Source organism: Pavona decussata, unplaced genomic scaffold, assembly GCF_977016875.1.
Source record: "Pavona decussata unplaced genomic scaffold, jaPavDecu1.1 SCAFFOLD_192, whole genome shotgun sequence".
Lineage (NCBI taxonomy): Eukaryota > Metazoa > Cnidaria > Anthozoa > Scleractinia > Agariciidae > Pavona > Pavona decussata.
In genome coordinates, this window is record NW_028145601.1 from 195,491 (window position 1) to 210,331 (window position 14,841).

The following is a 14,841-nucleotide window of genomic DNA, read 5'->3' on the forward strand; positions in this document are numbered from 1 at the left end:
ATAAACTTTCAACATTTGTCTATTTAATCCTGAAACCAACTCTACTCAAAACATTGACCAAATACGAGGGCAAATATGAGGTTTCTGATGTCAGTTGATAGCTTTGTGAGAGGCGGAGGAGAGAGTTTCATGTCCATCAAAATTGAGTATTTCAACGGTTTTCTTCACCTCGAAGAAGGGTTGTGTACCCGAAACGTCTGCGTGTTTTTTTTTTTTTAACCATTCTGACACTTTTTGATATTTATTTTTACATCAGTCCTATCAGATAACATTTTCAATTGTCACGCATCGCCAGCGAACTTTCCGTTCACCATTTGCCGTTTTGTTAAAACAAAAAACTGTTAAAAATAGCGCGTTCGTATTATGTTAGCTTTTGTTTCACGGACCCGTCGTTACACCGCAGAAAGTGGGAAAAACACAGAAAGTTATGTAGCCAATCAAATTGACAATTTGTTACTGCTGGAATAGCTTCATTACTATGCCAAACGAAGTGAAAACTACATTATTGTCTTTAAGTCATGATGAATTAGCTGTGTTTGGAGAAGGCCACGGATTGCATAGGCAAAGGATTGGGTAATGCTGTATTCTATTTAGTTGCAACATCGCTTTGAAAATCCGTTCCGTTACTTAGCGTGGGATTTTCAGGAAGGTCGTTCCTATTTTTACACCGACCAATGTAGCATTAGTTTAAAGCGTGGGATGTTGTTGCAAAGAACTTTGTTTAAGGAGGCTCGCATAAAGGTTTTTCATTGTTTTAGTGTTTGTGAAATGATGAAAGATGGCAAAAAATATGATCTCATGACGTGGACAAACTATAAACAGCTTCGTAACTCAGTTTTTGGGCAATACTTTTAAAATTGTTCCGACGTCATAGTGGTTATCATGGCAACGGGTCAGCTCTTCAAAAAGGACCTCTAAATATAAGTTTAGTTTCAAATTATGTCAAAAATTGAGTCCCAACTTACCGTTTTTATTGCTTTGTTAGAAAGCATTCTACAAGCATCCTTGTAAAATGACAAAACGTTATCCAGTAGATCTTGTATTATTTCAAAAAAGGCATTTTTTCACCTACAGATGGTCCCTCGATGGTTTATCTCAAACTTTCCTAACACTGAAAAACTAATCCCTTTCCTGGCAGGCAAATATTTTGGTGAAAATGCGAGAAATTCAGCAAGCATTTTCGTGAAGGAGAACGGACGAGCATTGCAGTGCAAACGAGGGAGAGTGACTAATCAAACTCTTGGTGACCCGTGGACTGAATTTCAGGTTTAACACTGTTACGTCATATAATTAAAGACACAAGACCACCTTTTTACTCCCATCTGTTTATTTACCCATTCGTTTAGTCTACTTGTATCTTCAACAAAAATTTGATCCAGTTTACACTTGGACATACTGGTTAATCCAGTTTATACTTGGACATACTGGTTAATCCAGTTTCTGAACTGTGCAACTCGTGCAAACACCGTGTATCGCTCAGCCGCAGAGCATCTCGGGGAGCCCCAGCTGACGGCGCCCTGTAGAACCCAGTTTCCGCCAGATGCCTGACAGACGTAAGGGCCGCCACTGTCGCCATGGCAACCGCTCAAGATGGTTCCTGCGACGCCTGCGCAGATCATTTGGTCGGTAATTTTAAGGCTGGATCCACCTACGATAAATCACACAATAATACCGTCATCAACCAACAGCAACAACAACAAGAAATCTCGTCATATTGGCGTTTACAGCAGGTCTTTGCAGGGAACTGATTCTGGCATATTTTTCCATGTTGTTCGCTTTGATTTGAAAACCGTGATTTGCAAAGCCAAAACCGTTAATGTCAAAAGTTTGACAGTTTGTCAGCGTCTTCATTCCAAGATAAGGTCTCGTCAACACGTGTACCGAGAGATTTAGTTCTGGAAACCTGTTTGATTAAGGCCACGTCAATTATCAAAGAAAAATACCGATCAAAAGTTCTCAATTTTTGACATAAACCAATCAGCGTGAATTCTCTTAATTTGTAAAGTGCGATTTGTTGGCAATAAGCTACTCATTGATACTCGCAATCTGTCGCTCGCAGGTATTTTTCTGAATATTCCGTAGAGATTCCTAACGCAAACTTGCTGTTCGGCTCTTCTCCGCACTAATTATCTCAAAAATAACATCAGCGAAAGGGTTGCGGTGTAATGAAACAGCTAGCTTACCAATAGGCCTTATCACGGTTTTCGACGCCATTTTGACGAGTTGGAAAACACGTCTTGAAATAACGGTGTTTGTATGGAAATCCGATTTCAAATATATTTTATAAAACATTGCTTCTGAAAAAATTATGAATTGGAAACTTTAGGCACTAGGCAAAGAATTTTACAGAAAATAACTGAGGAATGTAGCTGTGCTGGAAAGCAGCTAGTTGCGTTGTGACATTTCCATACATTTCTCTGTATAGCAAACCAGTTAGTGGGAAAAAATACAGGGGAATGTATGGAAAGTTCAAAACACGACTGGGCGCTTTCTGGCACAGCAACGTACCTCCAATTTTTTTTCTTTAAATCCTTTTCTTAGTTCCAAAGTTAAGTATTTAACCTTTTAGCTTTGTAAAAAGGTTTGTGTCTGCATGGCTTTTCTGATATAAATTCGACGTTTAGGCGGTTAAAATTAACTTCTAATCTCGCCGTAACAGAAGCGTCACTTTTGTTCAGTCGCCATTGTTCACTATTTAGTTGTAGCTAGTTTTTCATTCATGCGAACGCGTGCTATTCAGGCTAAACATGCATGAAAACCAAGATCCGCCCATAGCATTATAATTATTTGCTTAAGTAAAAAGAACAACACTGATTCACGTCTGACACTTTACCTGGAGACGCAGCCAGCTTCTTGGCGCATACGGCATTTGTGACTGGAGGAAGCTTAGCCTGCTGTAAAATATGGTGTGATGATCCGGGATGTTTGATCTTGCCCCAGCCTACAGAGGAACGAGATTAAAGAGAATTCAGATGTGAACCGACAACGGCAGCATTGAAGTTGTATCGTGTATCACACTCGTTAACAACACAAACAAACAAATGCTCTCCCCCTTTCCCCTCTCCTCCATTTTTTTTTCTGCCTTCTACCTGGAAGCGATCGTTTGCCTCTCGTGCTCACTTGGAAAGGAAGCGACTGCCACACATGTTAGCCAAACTGCTTGTGATTGCTCCCATAAAATTCTCGTCGCCAAACGTCTGCGGTTTTTTTAAGGATAAACAAGTCTCTCAAACCTTAATACTGGAGATCTGTAATAGGCCCCAAAATTATGTTCCTTTCCTAACTCGATCCCTATTCATTCAGTTCTCTGCCTAATAAATGGCCTTCTGTTTCCGTCGCTGCCATCGGATCACATCCGTCATATTTGTGAACGGTTACCAAGGGCGGTCAAACAGTGGTGCCAAAATCTATTCCTGACCTTACCGGACGGTAGATACTGGACCCGAGGATACTTAGTCTACACTTGTGCCCTTGTTACTTTGCTTAAAACCAGTAGCAGAACAGCTACCTTCGTATAAGCGTTTTTGTGTCGCTATTACCTGTCATGACGTGAGGTTATTTTTTGGATAAACATGAATTTATTGCATCCAAGCATGGCGTTTTCAAATGACTCAATTTTTACCCATCCACCTGACACTGGTACTTCTTCAATAGTATTTTTTCATCCCACCACACGAAAAAAAAAGGGCTTTTTTAAGTCTTCACCTTTGAAAACCGTTTTTGAAAGCCTCCGTTTTTATCAGCACTTTTAATGAAGCGTTCCAGTGGAGATGATGAGTGAAATGCATAAAAAAAAAAACACCTTTTAAAACGAAATCGCATGAGTGTGGAAACGAGTAGTCTCCGTAGCAAGCGTTTCCTTTTTTTTTTTTTTTGTGCTTTTTTGGCTTTTAGATCGCACGTCTATTGGGACGATAGAAACTGACTCCTCTCCCCTGTCCCTTTTTCCTTTTTTTCGCTCTCGTCTCAGTTTTCGCGCGTTCAAACAGAAAAGGAGCACAAAACCTGCGAAAGGGCTTGCTACGCATGCTAGAAAACGTGTAGGTGAGGAGCCCCCGTTAATGCGGTTTTCTCGAGGGACCCCCCCCAAAAAACAAATAACGCTACTATGTGAACACTGTTCTTTCCATACCTGTTATGTAACATGTGGCAGACGTTGGAACAATTTCGTTGACAGCAGGCAGGCAGACGGTTCCTACTCTTGCGTTAAACTTCACTGGTCTTGCCAACTGAATCAAGGCGATATCGTTGTTAATGGCGCTTGGTCGGTTGTAGCTCGGGTGCTTTATAACTCGCTTTCCCGGTATATCCTGTTCAGTTCCTTCTGGTACATTTCGGTTGTGTTCTCCAACACGAATAGTGTAGTAGCTTCCTTGCCTGTATGATGTAAGAAAGCTGTTGTTAAAGGATGTGCAAATGTAATTTGTCTTGTCTATAGTTAAAGATAAAGTAGTTATAGCTATAGCTATAGTTAAACATCACAACCCAATGGATCACATGACCACAATCGTCTTGGTAAATAGGCTTTACATTTTTCTTCACTAAGAACAATTTATCAATAAGTATCGCTTTAGAAACGTTTTAAGACTAATTAACAATTAAATAAAAGTTCAGGCGTCAATGGAAACCTTGTGCCTAACATTAAAGTAAACAATTAATGGCAACTCTTCCTGAATATGGTCTAACATTCTAAGCCCTAACAGTCATCAGCAGCAAATTTTTCCTTGTAATATCAATGTTTATTCAACCCCTGAAGCCATGAGAATTAAGGATATGATCACCCAAGGTGAATTTTCTTGATATTTTAATAACTTTTTCCCAGAACTTTTATAAGAAAAGTATGGGTCAAGATAGAAAAAACTTGTTCTTTGATATTCAATGATAAGTACTTTTTAACTCAATACTGAAGTTGACGTGAGCTCAAAATAATTACTCTGGCCGATCACAACAGACACAAACGAACCTCGAAGCACATCTGAATGTAACTGGCGTGAAACGGAAAAACGCGTTTGTGTGAGACACGGTTGGTTTTTGGCATATTTCGAATTGGTTGAAACAATTAAAATACTCAGTCGAAACTGGTAAAAACAATTAAGCTCTAGTAATTACAGGGATGAAATGCAGTGCGCTGCTGTGACTATCCAGTCCGGAGCGATTAAAGATCCACCACAGCTGAAACTCTTAGAAGTTCCTCTGAGGAGGGCGATCTAAATAAAAAGGCAGATTAAGAGTAAATCAATTTATAAGGGTCTACAGAAAGAAAACAAAAACATTCTCATATGTGGGGAGAAACTGAATGAAAAACAAAATGAAAAAGCGGGGAAACAAAGAATGATAATTTTTACTGCTACCTTCATTACAAATCTATATTTTTGCGTGTGCGCGTCTTCGGACACACAAGCGACAGAATTGAAAGAAAGGAAGAAACGGAACTGCTCTGTTTGCACGTATTACGTGCCTATGTTTATTCTCTCGTGTCTGATGTAAGTGGGTCCGACGAGATTGATTGGGAGACCAGCAAAACTCTGTCTGTCAACAGAGAGAGGGAAACTTCCATCTAGCCAACGTGGGTTTACACTCACAAAAGACGAACCACAGGATGTAAGTGCGTGCGTTGGGGCACCATTTTGGATTAGACAAAATTGATTTAAGCAACAGTATTCTTCACCTGCCAGGGCCAATTTCCTGGGACTGCGTCAACTCCACCGATAACACGGGATCCGGGGGAGATACCACATTTTACTGGACCAGGCGGAACTGTTAAGAGATACATTTCATATTAAATGATTCGTTATCGTCTGAATAACTTGGATTGCGGATCTTATCAACAGTAAAATCGTCCCCTACAAAGAAGTCTCTACTGAGCTAACATCCCCCAAAGCCTTTCATTGTTATGGAACATTTCCGAAATAGACAGAAGGAATCGACATCTGTATATGGAGTAAACAGAAAATTCTGCGATGATAACAAAAAGAACACAGTCTACTCAGAATGAGAAACAGTGTGTTCCTTGAGGAATATTCTGACGCTAATGGGGATAAGTAAAACTGCATTCTTTTGAAACTGGTGTGCTGTGTATCTGTTTTTACTGACTGGTCAGAATAAGAACAGCGACAATTATCCCAGAGGAGTCGTGCGAGTACCTTGAGCCGTGAAACCTCGTTAAATTTCAGGATTTTGAGTTAAAGTTTTCAAGCTTTTTTGTCAACGTTGGTAACATTAGTCATTATTGTGACCTGCGGTCTATGCACATGTTTCTTCTGTTTCCTTCAGGCGTGGAACGATCAAGGGCTTAAAGGTGAGCCCACAAGAGGGAACATGTTGTATGGGCAAATGGCAGGAACATGTCCCTGGGGTAACTGGTTCCGCTACATTTATTCGACTGTGTACATGTCGTGACTTTGTGCATCAAACGCGGCCAACTAATCCAACATGCGCAGAGAGTAAACATTTTGCTGCGCGTTACGCGTTGCTATACAGATTTTTTTGGGGTCACACCTACCTTAACAATTCGGACGAAAAAAGCTTAAGCGATTCCGCTCAATACCTTTTCGTTGCGTTTACTTATAGATTATTAATTTTTTGACAGTTTGACGTTGCAAACCTGTTGGGCCAGGGGTGGGAGGCACTACTCCACCACAATATCCATCAGCCACTGATATGTCATCTATAGCAATATCTCCTGTATATGATGAACCACTGATTCCTTCAATCTTAAGTTGTAGGGACAGAATTGAAAAGTGATTAGAGCATTTAACACTACTACTACTAAAGTGTCTCAATGAGGTTTACCGTCAGCCGTGAAACAGCCTAAAACTTAACCGCCAAAAGTAAAAAAGGTAATTTTACCGTCAACTGTCAAGATAACCAGTTATTATTAATTTGCCGTCAAACGGTTTTAAGGCCTTTGAAATGATTACTCATTTCAGTTGCTCATTTCGGGTTTCGGGCTCTCAAAGAATCGTTCCAACTGGTGAAACCAGTTTCCACCTTCCCAAATATACTCCCCTCATGGTCTTTACCACTTAATTTGCGCATGGACTGACATCACAACTAACCTCCTTCTGGAAAACTTCCAATTTTAGCATATTAATGATTTACTACATTGAAACGTGTTTCTGACTACAAAACAAACTCCAGAACACAATTGTTAATATTACAAAACACAAAAGTTTATATAAACTTTAACTCATGGAAGAAGTTGCGCCTTTGAAGGGGGGGGGGGGGGGGAGGGAGGGGGTTATGAAAGGGGCGGGGATGCTCGTCGTCTCGCTTAGGGGTGTAAATTTCCGATCTTGGTCTCACTAAGGGTGTGCTGGGCAAAACGCCATTATATTTAGCCGTGAAGATCTCGTTTTAGGTTGCACGCAAAAAATTAATGTATTTTTTAATTTGTATGTGTCGTAAAATGGTCTCTTTTTTAGGGGTTAAAAAAGCTTGGGCCACGCCCAGACTGGTCTCCTTTGGGGATTTAAGTCAAAATTTCCGACAAGCATCCCCACCCCTTCAATATGAGAGTCCCCCAGGGATTTCAGCATACCAGTCACACCCCTAATGAAATCAGCTTTTGGACTTTTTCTACGTGATTGGAAAACAATAAACGTAATCAAAACTAAAACTGTCTTTAGCAGTTTTAATAATCACAGTTTCAAATGCTTTCTCATAGATGAGCGTGGAAGTAATGGTTTAGAAGTATATTCGTAGATGGCTTCCAAGGAGGTAGACGCCAAGTTTTGAACAAACTGAATTGACCTTTAAAAGAATGAAACGTTTGATGTATTACATTTGCCAACATAAACTAGACCGACTGTATCTGTACTACAGAAACTGTAATTCAATCTCCTCTACACTCACATTAATATCGCTCGTGATTGAAACCTCGGCCTTCTTCCATGCATTTCCCTGGTTGCCAAATCTGGTCCAAATGATTTTACCTCCACTACGAATGTTGAGTTTGCCAACAGTCGCTCCGTACATGTGATAATAAAATGAAAGGCATACAGGTTTGCTGTTCGCGCCCTTAAAAGTTATGATGGCCTTGTCACCTGAGACACGAGGGGAGGACGTCTCAATGTAAAGATAATATCCTGCAAAGAGGTAAAACGTTAAATTTTTTCAATAACAAGTGGAAATTTTGGAAACTGTAGGTTAAACCACCCTGGGCCAACACCTTGCCATGCTGGTGAGCCTTGAATTGGCCAAGGTGGAGACGGAGGTAAAAAAGATAAATGGTCGCGCTGAACCTCCTCCTTGTAACGACTGAGGAAAAGAAGTTTTACGGTTTCTTGATATCCTTGTACCACTGCGGCTGGTGAGGGGTGGGGGAGTGCAGGAAGTTAGATATCCAAAGGTTGAATGAGGACCGAAAATCAATAGAATTGTCTTGGTATTGTCAATTTTTCTGGCTTACTCATGCACTGAATGAGTGACTTCAGGTTAGAACTGCGCTTAAAAAGTTATTTGCTGTTTCATTTACGCCACGAATGCAAGTTATTTCTTAGGATAGGTGTAGCTCATTTAAACGCTTTTCGTTACATTTATTTAGTCCATTGCAAGTCTGCCCCTAAATTTAATTTTTTAAAGCCACAAATTAAAATAATAAAATAATAATGATAATTTATTACTTTTTAGTCGCAAATTAACATCTGAATGTGATCAAATCAGGGGCACCCAACGGATCATCTCGGTAAATTATCTGTTCGGAAGGCCCTTGATCGGCTACAATTTTCTGAAGGGAATTTTCACTTCGAACTTTCGTGATATGGGAAATTTAAGGCCTAGTGTTTTCGGATTGACAAAAATGTTGTTTCGAGTACCGAAAAAAGGTCAGCTAAGATTTTCGGAAAGGAAATAAGACCTAAGGTTTTCGGGAAATGGACAAAAATGCCCTAGTAGTTTCGAAAAGACTCAAGTTCTCCTAGAATGACCGAACAGATAAAAATATTATAGGGCAGCCTAAAATGAACCTACAGAGCTTTAAAGGCACTCCAGATAGCCTAAAATAGCGTTTCAAAGGATCTGAGAGAAAATTGTCGTTGGGTACCCCTGATCAAATGCGCCGTACAACTATAACAACCAATAATAATTACAATAAAATATAGTCAGGAATACCTAAAATTTATAATCTAAAAAGTAGTCAATTTAACTATAACAGGCAAAAGCCTTCCTAAATAAATAAGTCTTTCCTGTTTGTTTGAAAACCAAAACGTTATCGATGTCCCTGACACTTGGAGGCAGACTGTTCCACAATGCAGGGGCAGCTATTTGGAATGGTCTGTCTCCCAGAGTTTTCTTCGTTTTTCCTGTACCTACAATAGTAGTTCTTCAGAAGAACGAAGGTGGTATTTACATTTCTCCTTTAATTGAACTAAATCGCAGATAAAGGACATTGCAAGTTGATATATTGCTTTAAATGTTAAAAACTTAAATTGGGTATAGCGACATGGTATAGTAATCGGGGTACATGAACAGGGTATCGTTATCTGGGTATGTGAACAGAGTATCGTAATCTGGGTATTTGAGCAGAATATCGTAATCTGGGTAAACGAGCAGGGGTATCATAATCAGCTCGGTATCGTAAGCTACCCTAAACAGGGTATCTTAAACCCACCTTTTCCTCCGTGTCCACTTGATGGTCCTGTGTTGGAGGAGGAAGTATGACCTGATCGTCGGATCCAGTCAAAGTTGTCCGATTTGGACTGTTGCCAATTGCACATGTTCTTCTCGAAATCACACGATGGATCTGAAAAACGTTTCATAGAAATTCATGATGGTTTTAAGGACTAAAATCTTAATTTTTTTTTTTTGAAACGTTGACTTGTAGAACCTAACACTGCCTCAGTATTCATTTTGTCACAACTTAGCTGGTGAAACCCCTCTCGAATTATATATGTGCTCAAAAATTAATTAAGTACAGGAAGACAAAACCAAGCTGTTGTGGTATTTTTTTGCTGGTTCAAATCGTTTCTCCTCGCCCCGGTTGTTCAAAGAGCGGATAACTCTCTGATCTATCCAGTGGATAAAATGTACTCCAACCAATAAATTTTATCCGTTGGATAGTGACTCATCTGCTGGATAAAGTTCGGCCGCTCTTTGAACAACTGGGGCTCGGCGATTTTATTATTTTACTTTTTTGGGGTCACATCTACCTTAACCATTCGGACGAAATAAGCTTAAGCGATTCCGTTCAATACCTTTTCGTTGAGTTTACTTATAGATTATTGTTTTTTTGAGAGTTTGACGTTGCAAACCTGTTGGGCCAGGGGTGGGAGGCTGTACTCCACCACAATATCCATCTGCAACTGATATGTCATCTATAGCAATATCTCCTGTATATGATGAACCACTGATTCCTTCAATCTTAAGTTGTAGGAACAGAATTGAAAAGGGATTAGAGCATTTAACACTACTACTACTACAGGTTCTTAATGAGGTTTACCGTCAGCCGTGAAACAGCCAACAAATTTAACCTTCAACAGTAAAAAAGGCAATTTTACCGTCAACTGACATGAAAACCAATTATTATTAATTTGCCGTCAAACGGTTTAAAGGCCTTTGAAATGATTACTCATTTCAGTTGCTTATTTCGGATTTCTAGCTCTCAAAGAATCGTTTCAACTGGTAAAGCCAGTTTCCACCTTCCCAAATATACTCCCCTCATGGTCTTTACCACTTAATTTGCGCATGGACTGACATCACAACTAACTTCCTTCTGGAAAACTTCCAATTTTAGCATATTAATGATTTACTACATTGAAACGTGTTTCTGACTACAAAACAAACTCCAGAACACAATTGTTAATATTACAAAACACAAAAGTTAACATAAACTTTAACTCATGAAAGAAATTGCGCCTTTGGGAGGGGGGAGGGGGGGAAGGGGGTTTAAAAGGGGCGGGGATGCTCGTCGTCTCGCTTAGGGGTGTAAATTTCCGATTTTGGTCTCACTTAGGGTGTTCTGGGCAAGACGCCTTTATATTTAGCCGTGAAGATCTCGTTTAGGGTTGCACGCAAAAGTTACTGTATTTTTTTTATTTGTATGTGTCGTAAAATGGTCTCTTTTAGAGGTTAAAAAAGCTTGGGCCACGCCCAGACTGGTCTCCTTTAGGGGTTTAAGTCAAAATTTCTGACAAGTTTCCCCAGCCCTTCAATATCAGAGTCCCCCAGGGATTTCAGCATACCAGTCACACCCCTAATGATATCAGCTTTTGGACTTTTTCTACGTGATTGGAAAACAATAAACGTAATCAAAACTAAAACTGTCTTTAGCAGTTTTAATAATCACAGTTTCAAATGCTATCTCACAGATGAGTATGGAAGTAATGGTTTAGAAGCATATTCGTAGATGGCTTGCAAGGAGGTAGACGCTAAGTTTTGAACAAACTGAATTGACCTTTAAAAGAATGAAACGTTTGATGTATTACATTTGCCAACATAAACTAGACCGACTGTATCTGTACTACAGAAACAGTAATTCAATCTCCTCTACACTCACATTAATATCGCTCGTGATTGAAACCTCGGCCTTCTTCCATGCATTTCCCTGGTTGCCAAATCTGGTCCAAATGATTTTACCTCCGCTGCGAATGTTGAGTTTGCCAACGGTCGCTCCGTACATGTGATAATAAAATGAAAGGCATACAGGTTTGCTGTTCGCCCCCTTAAAGGTTATGATGGCCTTGTCACCCGAGACACGAGGGGAGGACGTCTCAATGTAAAGATAATACCCTGCAAAGAGGTAAAACGTTAACTGATATTTTTTTTTAATAACAAGTAGAAATTTTGGAAATTGTTGGTTAAACCACCCTGGGCCAACACCTTGCCATGCTGGTGAGCTTTGCTCATGTCAGATGACCACAACAGCTTTGCTGCCTGGTCGAAGGATCTCCGGCAGGTCTAGCCTTGAATTGGCCAAGGTGGAGACGCAGAAAAAAAGATAAATGGTCGCGCTGAACCTCCTCCTCGTAGCGGCTGGGGAAAGGACGTTTTAAGGTTCCTTGATATCCTTGTACCACTGCGGCTGGTGAGGGGTGGGGGGAGTGCAGGAAGTTAGATATCCAAAGGTTGAATGAGGACGGAAAATAAATAGAATTGTCTTGGTATTGTCAATTTTTCTCTGGCTTACCCATGCAGTAAATGAGTGACTTCAGGTTAGAACTGGGCTTAATGAGTTATTCGCTGTTTCATTTAGGCCATGGATGCGAGTTATTTTTTAGGATAGGTGTGGAACATTTAAAAGCTTTGCGTTACATTTATGTAGTCCATTGCAAGTCTGCCACTAAATTTAATTTTTTAAAGCCACAAATTAAATCTTAAATTGGGTATATCGACAGGGTATAGTAATCTGGGTATATGAACAGGGTATCGTTATCTGGGTATGTGAACAGAGTATCGCAATCTGGGTATCGTAAGCTACCCTGAACAGAGTATCTTAGACCCACCTCTTCCTCCGTGTCCACTTGATGGTCCTGTGTTGGAGGAGGGAGTACGACCTGATCGTCGTGTCCAGTCAAAGTTGTCCGATTTAGACTGTTGCCAACTACACATGTCCTTCTCGAAATCACACGATGGATCTGAAAAACGTTACATAGAAATTCATGATGGTTTTAACGACTACAATTCTTAATATGTTTTTTACGCATTTACTTGTAGAACCTAACACTGACTCAGTATTCATTTTGTCACAACTTAGCTGGTAAAACCTGTCTCGAATTATATGCTCAAAAATTAATTTTAAGTAATATCCCAGGAAGACAAAACCAAGTTGTTGTGGTATTTTTCTGCTGGTTCAAATCGTTTCTCCTGGCCCCGGTTGTTCAGAGAGCGGATAACTCTCTGATCTATCCACTGGATAAATCCGGCTATCCAGTGGATAAAATTTACTCTAACCAATACATTTTATTCGTTGGATAGTCACTTATCTGCTGGATAAAGTTCGGCCGCTCTTTGAACAACTGGGCCCGCTGATTTTATTACAAAACATAACATAATTTAAATTCCTACCTTTAAAAAAAAAACCGGAACGTTTTATCTATTTTAAAAATGAAATGAGGAATACCCACCCGAACTTGAACCATCAGAGCGGGAAAGCGCCAACGCCAGGACGACAAGAAAAATTACCGACTTCATGACTTTTTGCGGGATTGTGATCCTCGAGTCCTACTGGAAATGAAACGAATCGAAGCGGTGGATATATTTGTACCAATCATGCCCATCACCATTCCTTTCATCGCTAATAATGTGTGTTTAGTTTGTCTCTACAGCTTGAACGCCTTTGAAATTTCTTTAATGATATTAATGGTACCCTTAACCTGTTAAGTTAGTTTATTGGAACAGATGCTCCGACTGATTCACCCAAAAATTTAGTAGGAAATTAAACTGAAGGGTTAGGGTGTTGGTGGCGTTGGGGAGGGAAGAGCCGTGGGGAGGGGTTGGGGAGATGGGGGGGGGGGGGGGGCAGCTATTGTTAAGATAAGTCAAGACACGGTATTCACGGAAAGTTGGTCAAGTCTTCTTTAGGTTTTAGTATTTTCGTTTAAGATTAGAATTTTTATAGTTTTATACAATTTAACGTTAATAGTTTATATTATAGTTATATTGTATCGACCTGATGAATTTTTTAACCGTGTGTAAATAAAGTTTGAATGAACGAATAAACTTATTTTATCACTGCATACGTTTTTTGGCATTCTCATTAAGTAAGACAAATGTCATCACTGCCTCTTAAATGGACTTTTCCTTGATGGGCCGTCGTCATTTTAAAATTCGCAATTTACTTTAAAACAGAAGCATATTGTTGATAACCATGTTTTCGTCCAAATCCAAAGCCTTCTTTCCTCAGTATTCGTAGAATTTGTTTTATAATAAAATTTATACTGACATAAAAATTTATAACAACACTAATTTCATGAAGACGCAGCGACTTTGTACGTTTATGTTTTTTTTTTAGTTTTAGCTAAGTTCAGATCCAATTGACACAGAATTGATGACAAAGAATTTCTCCCAAAGTTATTTTTTTGCAATGCCAAAAATGATAAATGTGAAAATAAAAAAATATATACACAGATATCTAACCCCTCCGTCCATATTTCTCTCCTCTACTCCAGAGGAGCGGAGAACCTCCGCTTCATCAGACAACCTTTATTGAATTATTTGGGCCTACACACCGGGCTGTAAACAGCAGACATTTTTTGCGGCATTGATTTTTGTTTAACCCGTTAAAACATTTCACAGGTCGGATAATTGCTTCTACCCGATAACCACGACGGTGTATCATTTTACCTACTTGAAATTGTCATCCCAGAAAACACATCCCCTGAGATAGTTCAGCTTTTTTGCCTTTAATATTTAGTCTACTTTCTCTGTTGTCGGTGCAATTGTTTCAATTATCAGGTTCCACACCTGAGCAGACAGTTACAGTAGTCTGATTTCTCAGGCGTCTGGAAACAAAACTCTTTACAATGGTTTAGACTTCTACTTTTGTTTTTAGTGTTATGCAAATGTTTTGTTTAAGACTAAGCTAATCTTTCACTCAAGCGTTCTTGAAATTGGTTTTCGGCAGATAACAATGGATTGTTTACATTAAATCATGCCTCATTTTACTATTTTTGACCTCAAGTTTAAGCGGGGCTACACCTGAAAGCCGTTTTCACGCCGCTTAAAATCGGTCTAATGGAAATATCTCGTTCGCTTTTCAAGCAATGCAAAAACTCTTAGCTCAAAACACAAATCAATGTTTTGGGGTGTTTTGTAAATTTTTTGATGATTTTTAGATATATTTGGGAGGAGATAGTTTTTCTCAAAAGAGTAGTAAAATTTGGAGAAATAAGAAATAGGTAAGAT

General features: G+C 39.5%; 1 protein-coding gene across 1 annotated transcript; it reads right to left on the reverse strand.

Annotated features, from left to right (window-relative positions):
• Positions 1–1,315: 1,315 nt before the first annotated feature.
• Positions 1,316–13,186, reverse strand: LOC146461988 (MAM and LDL-receptor class A domain-containing protein 1-like). Its single transcript, XM_085086131.1, has 12 exons — positions 13,062–13,186; positions 12,441–12,572; positions 11,495–11,727; positions 10,251–10,359; positions 9,611–9,742; positions 7,855–8,087; positions 6,605–6,713; positions 5,669–5,757; positions 5,110–5,207; positions 4,133–4,377; positions 2,834–2,941; positions 1,316–1,648 (listed from the first exon to the last, which is right to left on the reverse strand). Exons 1-12 carry the CDS (start codon positions 13,126–13,128, stop codon positions 1,410–1,412), a joined length of 1,794 nt encoding a protein of 597 aa, XP_084942257.1. The 5' UTR covers positions 13,129–13,186; the 3' UTR covers positions 1,316–1,409.
• Between the last annotated feature and the right edge of the window lie 1,655 nt (positions 13,187–14,841).

Excerpts from the sequence above, each read along its gene's own strand:
- LOC146461988 (XM_085086131.1), bottom strand. The coding sequence starts at position 13,128 with ATGAAGTCGGTAATTTTTCTTGTCGTCCTGGCGTTGGCGCTTTCCCGC. Across the intron at positions 5,758-6,604 it reads TCCCACCCCTGGCCCAACAG|TTCCGCCTGGTCCAGTAAAA; the intron begins GTTTGCAACGTC and ends ATCTCTTAACAG. Across the intron at positions 4,378-5,109 it reads GCGCACTGCATTTCATCCCT|GCAAGGAAGCTACTACACTA; the intron begins GTAATTACTAGA and ends TACATCATACAG.